Source organism: Haliotis asinina, chromosome 1 (genome assembly GCF_037392515.1).
Source record: "Haliotis asinina isolate JCU_RB_2024 chromosome 1, JCU_Hal_asi_v2, whole genome shotgun sequence".
Lineage (NCBI taxonomy): Eukaryota > Metazoa > Mollusca > Gastropoda > Lepetellida > Haliotidae > Haliotis > Haliotis asinina.
The window spans coordinates 94,762,424-94,780,411 of record NC_090280.1 but is presented as its reverse complement, the minus strand read 5'-3'; the positions used below and the strand labels follow the sequence as shown (position 1 = coordinate 94,780,411).

Sequence of the window (17,988 nt, the reverse complement as noted above, 5' to 3'; positions counted from 1 at the left end):
GAGAGTGAAATCTATTGACAATGTACACCACATTGACAACAGTTTTTTTTATTGTTATATATATATAATATATACTGATATGACATATATACTCCAGTTACAACGATCCATATCATTGCAACCCGCTGTTATATAGCTGAATAAATGAATAAATTAAATCTCTAAATTACACATATAGTCCAGCTATATTGAGTGAGTCTAAATTTACGCCGCGTTCAGCAATATTCCAGCAATATCACGGCGGAGGAACACCAGAAATGAGTTTCACACACTGTGCCGTCGTGGGGAATCAAACCCGGATATTCGTGACGACGGAACGGTTTCACCACCAGGCTACCCCACGGCCTTAATCCAGCGGTAAACACACACCAACATTCGTATTGTGAATAAAATTCAAAACAACACAAATCGCTGTAACGTTGTGATGTAGTTTTTAAGTGTATCAGGTGTATGTGTTTAGGAAGGACGATCTGATACCAATGACACTAGGTGCTCTGGAAAAGGTTAGCGTATCCTGCGTCACCGATGTACCCATTATAGATACACACCAAAGCAATTAAATTAAAACAAAACTAATGAAAACACGGGAACAAATAGTTTAAATCCAAATTGGGAACTGCCTTGGACATCAATTTTACTACTGATAAATTTCAAAATGACCTCTACTAAATGCAAAAATACCCCTGTAATGTCGTAAACTTGATCAAAGAAATAGTGGGCAAGCGTCGGATGACGTTCTTTGAAAATATTCACAGAAAGAGCATTTTTTAATACCCATCAATGGAATTATCTGGGTAGTCACATTCGGATTTCAGTGGGTAAAACACGAGATTATCAGGGCAGTCATTAACATACGGGATGCTGTTGGAACAGGATAAGAACTTCGTGTTGTCCCAAGGGTGAGGAAATAGTCCTTTCTGAGCCGGGCAGGTAAGGCCGCTATAGCACGTCACTGCCTCCTTGCTGTTGCACCTGGTGATTTTTGGGTCGAACAGAGACCCTGGTGCACACGGCATACGGATTGCCATGGGACACTGAACATAGTAGGCGCAATTGGTGGGGTCTTCTTGATGGAGGGCATCGCCATGACACTGGACTGTTTCTTTGAGGGGCGGTGGCAGTAGAGCTGGAGACAGGAATAATAGTCACAGAGTTCAGAACACCATGACAGTATGTCATAATTGCATGGCAAGTAAACCAGTGGATTTGTTTATAACCATTCTCAATTTAGGCCTTTTGTTTTCCCAAACCCACGAATGTATGTCACGCCGTCTAAGAGAATACCGATTTCTGACTGACTGCTGACAGAACAAGGACAGTTTGTGTGTTCTATTATTGCGCTGAACGGGGTGACGTCTATTAACAGAGTACTGATTCCTGATTGGCTGGTAACAGAATGGACCAAGTTTGTGTGCTGTATATTGCACTAAGCGATGTCACTAAATCCTTATTGTTGTCTTCAGTGTTGTTATGGTAAAGACTAAATAAATAGTCTACAAAGTGTTATTTTTGACGAATACGTTAAAGAGACATTGATTCAACAAACGTAGACACGGTTAAAACACTGAGGAAATTTGAACTGGACAGCAGTCAACAGCCTGGATGTCCTGAGATTGCCTTCATGAGCATCTACCTACGCAACTGGGATACGATGACATGTGTCAACCAAATCAGCGAGTCTGACCAGTAGATCCCATTACCCACCGCTTACGACAAGCAAGAGGTGCTGACGATCGGGTATAACCCAGATATTCATGGGTTCAAGTATTTGTCAAAATACGTACCTGGGAAACAGTTAACTGGGGATGGGTTGACGCTGGAATCTAGAACTGATGGAACAAAAGCAACATTATTCGACATATGTACAAAATGACATATAAAATACGAAATATAAACATAACACATAGTTAACTGTATCCATCATTTATAATAGTTTTGACAGTAACTGAACTGAGGTGGGGTCTTTTGCGTTGAAGATAATTGTTCTTTCAATGGGGTGCCTATGTTTATGTGGCAAGACACATCAGAGAAACATTAAACATGTGTTTTGACATAATCTAATAAACTAAATCACACACAACAACCATCGCTTTCATGGTATTCTGCTTTAACTAGGAACTCGGAGACTTTGTATACAACGGTTTAGAACTACATGTCATGTATTTTGTTAATGAAGTAACCAGTTGTGTGAATGCATATGGATTATTACGTTCACAATGTGCTGTCAATTTCGTGCAACACGCAGTTTCGTGCGAGCTTTTTTCATGGTCTGGTAAAGTTCGAAATTTCCATTGAAACGCGCCATATATATGAATATTGCTGATTCGGGTGAATCGAAATTTACTTTAGACTTTTTTGGTATGCGTAACAGAGTACGGTGAAGACGGGATGGGTGTTTCCGTGAAGATAACGTTGAACAGTGCAATCGTTTTAGGTCAGAAATGGTGCGTGTCTTGGGATTACATGCCATTCACTTACGTCTCACTAGCCGGTACTACCATGGCAACATCACAGTGGCACACGTGATGCTATTTGTGCATCGATATGGACGACGGTTTGTGTTTCAGGATGAAAACACAATATCACGCATGGCCATTATCGTTACTGAATACCCCCAACAGAACATGAGCACATTACCATGGTCAGCAGTGAGCCAAGACATCGCCCTTCGAACATGTTCATATACGTGGACCTAGCACTCTCAATGCCACTTTTGAAACCCAGCGGCCACTGGAGTAGTGCTGGCAAACCGAGAGGAAGTCGGGATTAGAGCTCACGCTCATTCGTTCCTTGTAGAAGTAAGGGAGGTAACTGTGGACAAGACATCATACTGCCTAGGACAACAAGTTCCCGAGTAAACAATAACTGACTACTGGTTTACATTAGATACGGACAATTACAATTCAGACTAGTTGGTTAAAACATCATGAACCACTCACTATAACAGGTTGCACTTGCCAGGTAAGGCAAAAGAGCCTTAAGATTGGAGTAACTTCCCAGGCTGAACAACCTGCATGCGTCCATGGTGATGTTGTAGAACCCCGGTAACCCCCCTCCAGTATTAGTAGCTAACAATTTGATTCCATTGTTCAGTGCTGCCGCCGATTCCTTTGCTATGCGTGCAATGACAGTCTGTGGATCCGGGGACGTCAGATCTGAGCCACTGTACGTCATGATGATGCCAATTTTTGGTACAGATCCTCTCCCGGCGGCGAGTAGCTCGTCAACCTTCTGAATAGCTTTGGGAACGTTCTGCCCACCAGAGAGGCTGTCGACGTACAGTTTTCTATGAGACATGAGTGTTATTCTGGTGTTCAGTGTCTGTTTCGTGACGGCATCGTCCAGGTCTGCAATGACCACTGGTTCTTTGCCGTACAAGATCAGACCTACCCTCGTGTTTTGTGGAGCAATGTTGAAATAGCTTACTAGTTGTGTTAGGAAATTCTCCAGGAAACTAAATTCGAAATTCGGGACAGCTTCTTTGGATCCTGGCACTGCTATGACTATTTCGGCCGGACCATTGCAATCTGTAGATCAAAAACGAGGGGAACAATGTGAAGTCCATTCCATGTCTTTAACAATACAATACAAGCTCCTTTAAAATTGGCTATATGTGGATCAGGATTAACAGTCCAGTGCTTGTACTATTATAGTCTGTTCGAGTAAATGAGGTTCACTACACACTCACTGAACACTGATCATAATGATTAGTGAATATGGTTATAAAACAGCAATTTAGTTTACAAGTCATTCTGCAATGTCAAATTGAATATATTTTATGATTCCCTGTCAAATGGCTAGTTCCAGATCATGATTTAGCAGATAGAACGTAGCTACACAAAGTCAAAAATAACATAGTACGTATTTCACGTTTGAATCGATATATGCAGGCGAATGTGCATTTATTTATATATTTATATAGTGCATCCAACATAAGGAGACGGACTGTAAGGTTTTTAAAGTCTAGCTAATCATCTACTAGCGTGTAATTACGCGGAGGTGAGTTAGTGCGAACGATTTAAAACTAGTAACTGTTCAGCTCCGTCACTCCGTGAGTGAGTGAGTCTTTTGGTGGGTGGAGACTGTATATAAATGTTGTAAGTGATTCTAGTGTGGAAGTGACATCCCTCAAACACTTACCCAGTGATAACACTGTTCCTATGGTGACCAGGAACAAGATGGCAAGACGCTCCATCACGGGAATATCTGGAAGAAAACAACGAAACTACTCAAACCCGGACCTAAAGTTTGTGTAGTATACTTATACTACTAGTTTGTTTGATTGGTATGGGTTTCTCTTGTGTGTGTGTGTGTGTGTGTGTGTGTGTGTGTGTGTGTGTGTGTGTGTGTGTGTGTGTGTGTGTGTGTGTGTGTGTGTGTGTGTGTGTGTGTGATAATAATATATTTTTTTGTTTCGTTTTGTTTGGGTTTGGTTCTTTTATTTATTCTTGTTTGCTTGTTTGTTTTAGTTTAAGGTCACACTGCTGAAATCCAGTGTTACAACGTTACAACGTTACAACGGTGGTATGCTAACAATCGACTTTACTAGACAATCCAGTGACTAAAATCACAAGCATCGATGCACACGACTGAAATACGATGGCGTGTGTCAACAAGGTCAGCAGGTCTGACCACACGATCGCGTCTTACGACAGTCATGTGTTGCTGAACACCAAGTCTAACTCAGATCGTCATGAGTGGTGGATTAAATTCATAATGCTTGACCGTCAAACAGAGTCATCTAGATCCGTATGTGTGTCCGAAAGTATACAGCGCCTATTGCGTGAAATGTTCACTTTATACAGATATGTGCTATGATATACATGTATAAGTGCACAGAAGTATGACCCAACACATCATTGAAGTACTGAAGCGAACTTAATTCATCCTCAAGCAATTGTTATATTATCGCGACGAATCTCATTTGCCACCCTATCTGTTAAATGACACGCTGTGTCAATCAATGTGTAGTAAAATGTACATTCCCCTTGTATTCCGGAATAAACTACATCAATGAGGAAGTGCTCCTGAAATGTAACTACAATTCTGTCTAGTCCAGGAAACCCCATATTCCCGGAGGCGGTAGGGTAGCCTGTTGGTTAAAGCGTCCGCTCGTCACGCCGATTACCCGCATGGGAACAGTGTATGAAGCCCATTTCAGGTATCCCCTCCGTTACATTGCTGGAATATTCTTTAAGACGGCGTAAAACCATACTCACTCTTTCATAAACAAAGTAGCATTTTGCTTCTTAAATCAACTGAAACGGATTTCGAAATATTAGTGCCGAGAATATAAAGTTGACCAGCGGGGTGTTTGACGAAAGATAACACGTTTCTTGCGTGTTTTACTTGGCATTAACTAAACGGAATCTTGCTCATTTTGACACCAGGTGTCATCGCTGATTCGCTCGTATACCCTTTATCGCTAGTGTGCCTTTTAAGGCCAATAAACAACAATTGCTGACTCTATCCCGCCTGGATTACTGCAACAGTTTATATTTTGGCATCTCTTCGCGTTACCTTCATCGTTCATCAAGAATCCAGAACAAAGCTGCACGCATCATCACTCTCGCCAGCTCTCACTGTCACATCTCTCCCATTCTGAACTCTCTAAACTGGCTCCGTTTTCGTGACAGTATTGACTTCAAGATTCTCTGCCTCACCTATCAGTCTTTCTACAACTCAGCACCGTCCACCATTCAAGACCTTCCCACACATTACTCCACAGAAACAACTCCACGCTCAACACAACAACTGCTACTCGCTGTCCTGAGGTCGAATCTAAAATCATCAAGAACGTTTTTCATATGCAGTAGTTTCTTGGAACCCTCTCCCAGTCGATTTAAAACGCCTCCTTTTCCTAAGTTCAGGAGATTAGCTACAAGTGACTTTTAATCATCCGTATCAGCTGCCAGCTGTATACAGCTGTAACTTGGACTCAGGAAGCATGGACCATATCCTTGAGACGCAGAAAGGCGCTATATAAATGGCCTATTATATATTTTGTATTATAATATTATATATTATCATTATTATGCCCTAGTGTTCACATCATACAATATTCAACGTACTCAGCAGCACATCTGGTTGCACACATCTGTTAATCTAAACAATTTCATTGGACATTATATCAATTAAAGGGTAACATCTTATCAGGTAATCAGAAGTACGTAATATTCTTTGTACAAAGAGATGTACCTTGCTCAACGTTTCAGAACATAAAGTTATTATTTATTTTTTGTTTGTTTGTTTGTTTGTTTGTTTGTTTAGTATAAGCCTCAAACCCACAATCATTAAAATCATGGCTGAAGAGTCCTTTGGCCGATTGAAACAAAATCATGAACATCAGAAAATGTATTAAGTATTGATAGCATCTGGCGTTAAGGCGAAGTGGTTGAATTTTGGAATCTGTACTTTACTGAGAAATTTTAATTCTAATCATGACGTTTTACAGTTGACCACTTCCTAAATGACATTTTGTATTCACAGTGATTGTAAGTTCGAGAGGCAATTTCGCATCAAACACATTTTACCGAAAATATTTCTTACGAACGTATGTTATAACTAACTTCATATTAACGTTATGTTAACTAAATCACTGCGTCAAACCCACTGCTGTATACTTACTGTACTGGTGGCCCTATTCCTTGGAATGCGCAAATCAAACTGGTCGTATCTATTTATACCTCGCCGTGCCCCGTCAAACAACCAATTATTTCTCAAAACTGAAAACAGATTGTATGTAGCGTCGTGTCGTGACCGACGTCACAGAGTCTTGAGAGGATTGTCAATTACCCGGATATGCGCTCCTCTTTATTGCGCATTCCATTGTTCCCATGTCTGTAGAGGAAAGTCGGGACACACTTTGCAGAGGGTCGAGACGCATGATTCAAACAAGTTTATCTCCCGTACGTCTTTAGGCGTCATTTGCATATTTTGGTTCATTTCTTATATCAGATGCTTATCTTCTCGGGAAGGTGACAAGTCCAAAGGACTACTGAAACATATACTCTCAACAGGAGGAAACGCATAGGTGCACTGTCACGAATTTAATCTGCTCACTGTATAACACGTGAAACACTGAAATAACACGTGAAATTCTTGATCAGTTGCAGACTCAACATGATCCCAAACATCTGCTCTGCACCCTCCCAGCATGGGCTTAGTAAGTCTTTGAATTCGACCTTGTGGAATTCTGACCCATTCCTCTTGCAATGCCTGCAGCAGTCTGGGAAACTAACGTTGACGATGACGTTCACGTATGCGTTGCTGGAGGCCATGCAACAAATACTCGATGGGGTTTTAGGCGGGCTGTTTGGAAGGTGATGGAAGCACTGTAAATTTCTCGTTCTGACGATACTGAATAACGGTATGTGCTGTTTGAGGCTTGTTATGATCTTGCTCGAACAACAACTAGCTCCAGCGGGAACCACGTGAATATTTAAGATTTTGTCTCTGTTCCGAATAGCTAAATTGCCCCGAGGCGCAAGATTTTCAGCGATAAATGTGAGGCTCCCCTCGTCGTGACACTTTCACCATCATATCGGTCAGCCTGAGCTAACGTTTTGAGCGAACGTATTTTTCACCTGAGCGAACGTAATTTTCGCCTGAGCGAACGTAATTTCGAAGTCGACAGACACAGACCCTTCCTTCGTGGTACGTTGATGTAGTCGTTACAGAACCAGACCAAAATATGGTCTTCTGGCTCTACGTACAGCTTCAAACATTACGAACGGTTGCCGTTGCCGTTGCCGAAGCTGTTGCTGAGAGCTCCATTCCGCAATTAAAGTACCCGGACTTACCTATCCAGCACTGCAGAGGTAATCAGGGGTCTACCACTTCTAGGCCGATCTTGCATAGAATTGTTTTGCTCATGTCGGTCCCATAACGACTGAAGGTACTCTGTCGATCCTTATGTGCATTGACAGGTTGAGACTCCCAGCCTCTACGGGACCAACGGCAATGCTTCGATTTACAGCATAACATCATTTTTTTCATTTAGTTAAAATGCACCAATTACCGTCAAAAAGCAAAATGACCTTATACAGGCAATGTCCTGCTCGCATATTGCACGAACGTGAATGTGCATTTTCGAAGATTCGTTTTTACGCTCTGCACTCGTTGTGCATTTTTTCCACGTACACAAACCAACACTAAAATGGCGAAATTAGTACTATTATTATTACTAATTGTGAAAAATGTGTGAAATTTCATGTATCATTGTCATCTCTGTGTTTCATATTTGGGAGAGTATAGTTAAGATAATGAAAGGTTTCTAGCGCTTCTATGGGAAGGAACATAGTAGAGTGAGTGAGTGGGTTTAGTTTTACGTCGCACTCACCGATCTTCCAGCTATATGGCGGCGGTCTGTAAATAATCGAGTTTGCACCAGACAATCCAGTGACCAACAGTATGAGCATCGGCCTTCGCAAATGGGAACCGATGTATAAACCAAGTCAGCGAGTCTGACCACCAGATCCCGTTAGTCGCCTCTTACGACAAGCATAGTCGCCTTTATGGCAAGTATGATTTGCTGAAGATCTATTCTATACCGGATCTTCACGGGCAGTCTCCGTAGAAACATTCCGTACACTTTCCCAAACACTGACCATGAAAGATTTAAGTAACATCCCTAGGAACACAGATGAAGGAAATATAAAACTAAACTTATACACTCTCCACAAGCTTTTAAGACGTCGGTTCATAAGTGTGTCACTCGGTTTCCGTTGGGAGAGTTGATTGTACAGTTATGACATATTCAAATTTTACTCCTCAAAACATGCACATGTATGCATAATGTACATCATTGACAAGTGTAGTCTGGGGAATGGATGCCCCAAAGGCAATGTGGGTCCGCACCCATGTCGCTAGAGACATTTTAACATCATCAACAATCGCTCACTGGAATAAATGAGCAAATTAAAATAGACAGAATACATGTGGAACAAAGAGAGTGTGGAATGTTTAAAAACTGTCACATTGATATATCCCATTTGTTATACATATATAACACATACTTTTTGCAAATCGTCATATGATACCTTATTACCATGAGAAGAACTTTAACATCAGGAGTAAAGCCTCCCTATGTCACTCAGTCGTATCACTCACTCACTCGTACACGTTTTCGATTTGTTTCCCATTCAACCACACACATATACCTTTACCCCCCTCTCTCACCCCCACACACGTACCTCTTTCTCACTCACTCACTCGTGCATCTTTTTCCCTCTGCCCACACGCCGCCCCCCCCCCCCCCAACACACACACACGTATCTCATTCTCAGTTCACTCACTCACGCGCATTACTAATACTTTCATAACCTTACTTGCAAAACCATTGCCGATTCTATTCTGTCATCAAATATGCAGCTGTCCATAACACATCATGCACATGTACAATGTTATGAGACAGTTGTCATATTCTCAATGTCTTTATAATCAAAACTGATAAGTAAATGTCTATTCTCTCCCCATGTTGCTAAATATAAACTACCTGTACTGTCCCATCACCCGCACGCATGAAATAGTTTACTCACTTCTCATTACAAAATATCAAATTAATATACTTTCCTCTTACTGTCAAACTTGGCCACCAGTGTAAGTATCATCATGGTCATCCATCTTCACTTTCAGGTAAGAATCAATAATAATGAATGCAGTATTATTGACACATGGGGATATCTCTCAGGACTGTTTAACGCATTTCCTCTAAAATTACTTCCTCTCGCCTCTTCTCTAAACAGACTTTCATGCCCGGCGCTTATTAGAGACCCGGCGTTTATTGGAGACCGAGCGCGGATTGCTCTTACTGGGTGTACTGTAATTGTTGGTGAGCGTTGCGTCAACGTTAGGGACCATTCCTTAACAAATCCAGGGAGTATGCATTTATGAATAACGCACCGATGCTAATTAGAGTTCCGGTGTAAGATTGAAAACATACCCTCACTGGAAAGCTACCCGGCGGGTACTTTTTCAACATAGTAATTAATACCGGGACTCACTTTTCAACGTTAAGGGCCTTTTCTCAACATTGAATATTCACTCGGCTGGTATTGAAAATTAACCCGGGTCACGTATTGAAATGATACCCTGTTTGAAAAATGACCCTCGCTGTTTCTACACTATAAGCGTACTTGACTCAAAAGTCAAGAACATGTGTACGTGTCGTTATTCAAGGGGGGTATCTTTTCATTAAGTGACCCGGGGTAAGTTTCAGTTGCAACCGGGTGATTAATATTCATTTCTGACAAAATAATCCTGGCATTGAAAAATGGGTCTGGGTACCTTTTAACGCGGGCATGTTTTCAATCTTACAACGACGCTTATTTCTTAAACGGCTACTTTGTGTCCAGCGCGTATTAGAGGTTCGATGTGTATTGGAGAAATGTGTCGTGCAATGACAGCTAGTGCGCATGCTCCTTGGGTCACCCCTAGACCCCGTGTCACAAAGCCGTCGTCGGACTATGATTGAAGCATGTCGTCTAGTAGATAGGATGGTTATTCCAAAAAACAGATTGCAAACAGATTAGACTGTAAATTTCGCACAGTGTAACACTGATGCAGATAACTCGTTTCAACTTCAAACATGAAAGCCAGGCATGTTTGCGAAACGTTGCAAGAAGACAGCCTATCCTCGCTTCTAGTAAATATAATTCAGATGTTTCTGGGTGTGTACTTATAATTTTTTAACATTTTGCAGAAACATTAGTTAATCGAGGCGCGGGTCTAGTCTTCTGAAGGGGGAGTGCTGCGAGGCCGACATTTGTACCAAATGAACCAGAGAGGATTCTAAGCTGACTTTTGCCAGTGTAATTAACGCCAGTTATCATTGTTTGAACAGTATAGGGTCGTCTCACATTTTCAGCGATGTTAGCTCTAGACGAGTTGACCGCTAAATGAATATGTTGAGTTCGAGTTTACTACTTTAGTTTAAAAACGTAAGTTCACCACCTAATGAATTTACTTTGGAAAGGGTTTGTGTTCATCACTTTAATGAATAATTATAAGTGAACATTTTTACATTTACTAAATCATGCACTCGCAATCCTGGCTCACGCAAAGATACCTACTTGTATTTACAGGTATACGACAATATGGCAATAAACCTGAAGGATAAACAGACTGTTTTCCTGTTCGTGGTTACAGCTACCAGCCAACGTTGTGTATGCTGCAGTCGCGTTGTTTTCTTAGTGTAAGTGTATTGTGGTTGTGTAGAGGTAAACAGGATTTTGATGACGCAAATAGGTATGATACTCAAGTGTACTATATGATTTGTAAGTGTTCATCTAGTGCACACTCTGTTTTTAGATTTTATATCCCCGTAGAGATGTTTATGTATGTATATTGTGGGTTTTGCGGTGATAAATCAGTTGTTGCTTGCTTGAGAGGCAACGTGAAGAAGCAGGTGTTTGGCTCGATGACGTGGACCACGTTGATCGTTGCCAGCAATGTCAAGTGGTTTGTCTGGATCAGACTCGGTTATCAGGTCGCCGAGACATAGGTGGAATATTGCAACAGACAAACAGTCAGTTGTTCATGAATTGTGAGCAATGTAAGGCTAAATAAATAATGTGAAACGTTTCTCGGGTATCGACGCGTCACTTTTATTTGTGCGTCTAACAATCATTTATTGCCATTTTTTAAAAAAATAATATTTTGTTTGTTCCTGTCATCCATTTGTCCACTGTAAGAGTGAATGTCACGTTTGAAAAAAATGTGCCCGAGAAACATTTAGTTATTTTTATGCAACCTAAATAGTTCATCATAATGAGTGACTGAGTGCGTGCGTGCATGCGTAAGTGAACCAACACGTATATGGAGTGCACAATGAGCGCAACTCTAACATCAAACTGCAACGCCTTAGACCCAGACATTTTCTCGATATATCCAGTGTACACGTTCAGATAAGTATCCTCTATACCCTGGATGCATCGTCTATAAAATAATTTCATTACCTCCCTTGGCGGACAGGTTCATTCAGTAATATCTGGACTGCGTTTTCAAACATTTTATCCGGTAAATGGATTGATGTGAATATTACTAGTAAAGATGAGAAACCGCGACATTGTTAAAGATTAGTTAACTGGATTGGTGTTTCAATGGTTTAAGGCGTGTACTTTTTCAGAGCAGACAAAGGTGTGTCATAATTCCTCATAAGGATTCCTATGCCAAAGATGCGTTAAACTCAATGAACTCACTGTAGAGAGGCCCTTCATTGGGCAAAAAACGGTGTCTACAACTTCAGTGAATTTTCAAGTTGTCAACAGAATATTTTGGATGCGATTTTTTGCTAAACAGAAAGGCGATCTTTTTGTGAGAACACTCTTTCAAAGGTGCAACAGCCCATGCCCTGCTTGCCGTAAGAGGCGACAGTGCTGAGGCTCGCTGACTTACATGCCATCGTACCCAATTTATTGCGTAGATCGATGCTCATGCTGTTAATCACCGGATAGTCAGGTGAAGAGTCGATTGTTTACAGACCGCAGAGAATTTAGGTGACAGATTTCTATACTCACACAGTCGCCCTATTTGTTTCTAGAACGGTCAGCATCACTAGTGTGGTCCACCAAAACGATTAACGCCTTTCGCTTGCCATAAATATGCTTTAACTCAAATAGTGCCGAAAGAGGCGTTAAATCAAATTCACTCACTCTCTAACGACAAGTTGTTTACTGCAACTTAATACTCATCGTTTACATCTCCGTCATACATATTCCCGACCATTAAACATGTCGTGCAGGATAATTTAGGAGCTTACTAATTAACAGTCACTGATAATCCGGTACGCTATGTAAATATACGATACGGTGACCGTTATTGCTGAAGATGATGTAAATATGCCCAACTGACCAGCGTCATGTAAACAAGCCAGCGTATAAATATACCCTGGACAGCGGTCCCTCCATCGCACTTCTCTCCTCACTGCAGACATTGAGCTCATTGTTAAAATAATCATTAGTTGCTTCAGACAGGTAAATATTGCTATTATTATCATTCTCATTATTAACTTAATCATTAATCTACTTCAGACAGGTAAATATTGCTATTGTTGTTCTCATTACTAATTCAATCATTTATTCACTTCAGACAGGTAAATAAAGCTATTAGTATTCTCATTATCCATTTAGTAATTCAGTTACGTCAGACAGGTAAATATTGCTGTTATTGTTCTCATTATTGATTTAATTATTTATCTACTTCAGGTAGGTAAATATTGCTGTTGTTGTTATTACTTATTTGGTCATTCACTTACCACACCTTTATGATTTGATAAACTGACATGGCACGTACAGACTGAGTGAGTAAGGGTTTAGGTAGTTTTTTCTGTAATATAACATTCCTGTATTATTAACCTAATATGTATTATTATCGCTGACTTTGTGGGCTCATATACACAGAATGTTCGCAGCGCTACGTCATTCCGATTAAGTGCCTGGGTCCCAATCCACAAAGTGTTCGTAAAGTTACAACTGGTCGTAACTATATAGCTTACCATACGCTTACGAATGTCGTAGCGCTGTGAACGTATCATGGACCAGGACGTTGACTCTGAGAGTGTGGGTCTAACCCGTCTAATCTTTATGTTTACTGGAAAACTAAGTTGTACTAGACATGAGCAATGTTGTTAACAAGCAAAGTGTCAGTTTCTCCATGTTTGAGAGTAAGCTAGTTGGGTTTTAATGCGTGGGGTTTACGATCGAAGGAAGCGTCACACCTGCATCTCATTACCTTCTCTCCACGTCAAACTGTCTTGCCATGACATAACTGAAATACTGTTTGAATCTCGGTACCTCACTCACTCACTATTGATGCATATTTTGCAGCACCTCACGCTTGTCGTAAGAAGCGAGTAACGACATGGGGATGTCATGGTACCCTAAGTGCGTTGATCGATGTACTCATGCTGTTATCACTGGATTGTCTTGTCCAGACACGAATGTTTATAGACCGCCACAATATAGCTAGAATACTGGTGAGAGTAGCGTTAAACAGTCAACAACATCAGTCTATATATTTTGATTTCCAGACGACTCGCAATGACCACAAACCGAGCACCGGCAGAGCATCTGAACTACGGGGACCGCGAACAGGGGGACATCATCATGATCGATGTCCAGGTACCCAAGGAAGGTAGGTACAGAGCATCGTCACATAAATGCCTAGCATACATAGCTTTGAAACAAATATTGTCAATAAAATTGCACATGAAGCATATATAACCACTAAATCTAAAGTTACGGTCGATTGTTCACATAGCATGTTTCTAGATGTGGAATCAATTTGAAAGTTTTAAGACTTTTCATCCTTGACCTCCAGGTCGTGTCGTTTTTGACACACTAGTTACAAATGAAATCGAAACAGACACTGGTTGTGATGACTGTTGAAAATGGTAGATAATTTAAAAGATATCGTAAAAAGATCATAAAGTGACAATTCTGGAAAAGCTTCAAAACGTTAGAAAATTAAGGGTTTTCTGGAAATGTAAAGGATCTGGATTATACAAATGTGAATGAGTACGGTTTTATGCCACTTTATGGCCAGTCCAAAAACAAAGCGGAGGTCATCAGAAACAGTTTTGTCATCAAGTTACCCAAACACACTCTTTAAAATGTGTCCTGTAAAGTACTTGTAGGATGACATAAGAAGATTGTGTAACCGGCATTATAGACGTTGGGGGATGAACTTCTTGTTTGTTACAGAACAAAGCTTATTCATTTTTTTCCTATACGATAAAAACGAAGTTGCTATGCGTTATAAATACGCTTCATGCTAATGGAAGGTCAGCTGAAATGTGTCCGAAAACCTTTTGTGTGCCATAGATATTAACATGGATCGAGTTTGTGTCTAATGGTTATCTCTTTGTTCTCTGACCTGTGAAGATCCGAGGTAGAATGGGCCTTCAGCAACCCATGCTTGCCACAAAATGCGACTATGCTACTCGTAAGAGGCGACTACAGGGATAGGGTGGTCACGATCGCTGACGTGACTGACACATGTCATTGGTTCTAAGTTGCGCAGGTCGATGCTCATGCTGTTGATCATTGCACTGTCTGGTCCAGACTCGTTTATTTACTGATCGCCACCATATAGCTGGAATATTGAAGAGTGCGGCGTAAAATTACATCCACTCACTCTACGGAGTTCCCTCTTTGCAGGTTCCAAGGTTGACACCTATTACAGTGCCCTGAACTGGAACGGTGGTCGTGATGGAGGGGGATACTGTGGCATCCAGGACCACGGGCCCAGAGGGAGGACCTACATCTTCTCCATGTGGGACCCAAAGACGACAACCACGGAGAAGATCATCGCCTCCTACCAGGGCCTTTGGACCAAAAACCACTACTTTGGCCATGAAGGAAGTGGACTCCATTCCGACAACACCAGTTTAGGGTGGGACCCCGATGTGTGGTTCACACTGGCGGTACGGCGGTGGGACATTGGCAAACACAGTCACTTTGGCTTCTGGGTACAAAACCAGGCTAGCAATATCTGGACCCATCTGGTATCCTTCGACTACCCGATTGCAAATGTCACGTTCATGAGCAGCACTTCTTCCTTCATGGAGAACTACTCTGCTAGAAGTGATGGAAGTCTGCTGAGACAGGTCCACTATGGTCATGGATACAAGCGACGTCTGGACAAGACATGGATCCCTTTTACCCAGGCCAACTTCTCCGTCAACCAGGGAGCCCAGACGGCACACTGGAACCACAACTACAACGCCGGAACTAAGGCTGACTATTTCTTCCTAGAGCTGGGCCAATCCGTCCACCCTGACCCAGGGGTAGGGATCCGCCACAGCTTCAAACTAGCAACCGCCATGCCACCAAAGCCTACCAAGCCGGCAATCACGTTCAACATCAGCAAGGCTACGCATGACGTGGTGGAGTGGCACGTCCCTGAAACGTCAACGCCGCAGTTCAGCTACACCGTCAACGTTGATGGTAAACATGTCGCCTCTGGGATCGACCCGGAGAAGAGGAGTATTAACATGAATCAGGTACAGGGGAACAAGGTCACGGTGACCCTGGAGGATCTTTTTGGCGAGACCGTGTCTATGTCAAAAGTGATAAGTTAAGTGAAGGCGAGATGGAAGATTTGCCCGGCCTTTTGCAATATCACAATACGGACAAAGACATCAACCATGAACAGAGATGAAACAAGTTGTATTTCCACTGTATAGTGGAAAATAGACGTTTGTATTTTAGTGAAGAAATAATGTTACTCCTTGATTTTTATGTTACTCGTTAAATTTTTTCAGGGTTACGTGAATGAGAGTGTTGTGTTTTTGTTAACGAAACTGATTGATAGTTTCACCACTGTTATTTGGCTACCTCAATATACAATGACGAGATCCTGTCACTAAACGTTTACCGTAAAGAAGTCATGGTTTCATCAATGAGGGTCATGTATTTATTATTGTCAACCGGTTGATTTAGTTACGTTATTTATACAGTTATTGAAACATGTCCATAACAAAACCGTCCTTGAAAGTATCTATAACATCTCTATCAAATCAAATCGAACTAATACTATTACGGGATGCCCACGTGAGGATCGTGCGCTTGATAGGTTCAATTGTGGCCATTCAGACAGTTCAGCTACTTGATATGTTCAGCTATAGGTATGTAGACATTAACAAAGCAAACGGTAAACTGGGAGACCAACAACAGCACCTAGATGGGTGTTTCAAGAAACACACAACGTCAATATTAATATATCAGAGGCGAGATGAAGCAGCACTTCTGTGTGCTAGATACACTGTTCAGTTAGTATATGCTTAAGGGATTTTAGGGATTACTAACTTACGTTCGCTTGTCTTGTCTCAACCTTTATTGTACTGTATTTCGTAAGGGATATTAGGGTTTTTACTTATTACCTTACTTCTTATGTATACGTCAATAATGAGCAACCAAAGTACCCTTCAAATTATCATTCACCGTATTTTTTTTCATCACCCTATCAGATATTGTCCAAATGTAATTATTGCAACTGTTCTATCCCTATGCAGTTTTAAAAACAACATTGTATTATTTCAGATGGACGAAATATTTTACCACACTATCATTTATTCTGGTCTCGATTCTGTCACCGTAGATGTATCATGTATGTTGTGCAAAACAGCGTGTGTTAGTCATAAAATGAGGAAATAAATTTGTGTATATAAAAAGAAGGTGGCATGTTTACTCTCCCGGTGTCTTGATTAGAGGAGAGTCGCTGTGTTTATCCATATTGTCTTTATTCTTACCCATATTGTCCTTATTGTTACTGGTTTGTTTGGTGTGTGACACGCCCTGTAGACTTACCACCCTTTGATGTGATGGAATCCAGTGACCGTTGGTTCACCGTTTGCTAAGTGAAAACATGGACACATGCACATCAACTTACAATATTATCCTGGACACACTAGTCCTATTTAAATGCTCATGAATTAACATTCATAACCGCTAATAACCGTTATTGACTTTCAAACCAACAGACAACTTAACAAACAGTACCTATTCAATTAGCTGTCTCTGTCGCTAATTTGGACTACGAGTCCGGCGTAAAACAGCAGTCAGCCAAACATAGTAGAAATAATAAAAAAGCATTCTTTTTAACAGTATTACAGCAATATGCACTTATAATGCGAAAGCATCAAGTACATGCAATGCCACGTTAATTTGCTGTATGAATTATTATCAGTTAAAACCGCGATATTGAAACGACTAAAATACCGGACATAACTGACACGGAGCGAAATCGAAATCGGCACGATAAGTACAGTGTAAGCTGTCTAAACCGCACTCATTGGAGCTGAAATAATAATCCGGTTTAGACAATGTGCTGGTTTGTAGAGCTGATGATAACTGTACAAGCCATGGGTGGGACTGAGATCTTATACCAGTGTTGACAACTTGCTGGATGGGGCAGATGCCGCTTTTGACAGGTGACTCAGATGCACAATAATTCACAATCCTGTGAAACTGGACCACTGATCTTTGG

At 41.2% G+C, this 17,988-nt stretch overlaps 2 protein-coding genes across 2 annotated transcripts; one reads left to right on the top strand and one right to left on the bottom strand.

Moving 5' to 3' along the window:
* LOC137284605 (uncharacterized) lies at nt 1–6,714 on the bottom strand. The gene is made up of 5 exons (XM_067816489.1): nt 6,628–6,714; nt 4,141–4,206; nt 2,940–3,527; nt 1,785–1,829; nt 1–1,126 (listed from the first exon to the last, which is right to left on the bottom strand). The coding sequence occupies exons 2-5, from the start codon at nt 4,193–4,195 to the stop codon at nt 768–770; spliced, it is 1,047 nt and encodes a 348-aa protein (XP_067672590.1). The 5' UTR covers nt 4,196–4,206; nt 6,628–6,714; the 3' UTR covers nt 1–767.
* Nucleotides 6,715–12,897: 6,183 nt separating this feature from the next.
* On the top strand, nt 12,898–17,233 carry LOC137284595 (uncharacterized). Its single transcript, XM_067816479.1, has 3 exons — nt 12,898–12,974; nt 14,030–14,133; nt 15,159–17,233. Exons 2-3 carry the CDS (start codon nt 14,040–14,042, stop codon nt 16,079–16,081), a joined length of 1,017 nt encoding a protein of 338 aa, XP_067672580.1. The 5' UTR covers nt 12,898–12,974; nt 14,030–14,039; the 3' UTR covers nt 16,082–17,233.
* Nucleotides 17,234–17,988: the final 755 nt, after the last annotated feature.

Bases quoted from the DNA above. Each gene is read 5' to 3' on its own strand.
- LOC137284605 (XM_067816489.1), bottom strand. From the start codon at position 4,195: ATGGAGCGTCTTGCCATCTTGTTCCTGGTCACCATAGGAACAGTGTTA. The intron at 3,528-4,140 runs GTAAGTGTTTGA...TTTGATCTACAG, and splicing joins AGGAACAGTGTTATCACTGG to ATTGCAATGGTCCGGCCGAA. The intron at 1,830-2,939 runs GTGAGTGGTTCA...TTGTTCCATCAG, and splicing joins GGCAAGTGCAACCTGTTATA to TTCTAGATTCCAGCGTCAAC.
- LOC137284595 (XM_067816479.1), top strand. From the start codon at position 14,040: ATGACCACAAACCGAGCACCGGCAGAGCATCTGAACTACGGGGACCGC. The intron at 14,134-15,158 runs GTAGGTACAGAG...CCCTCTTTGCAG, and splicing joins TGTCCAGGTACCCAAGGAAG to GTTCCAAGGTTGACACCTAT.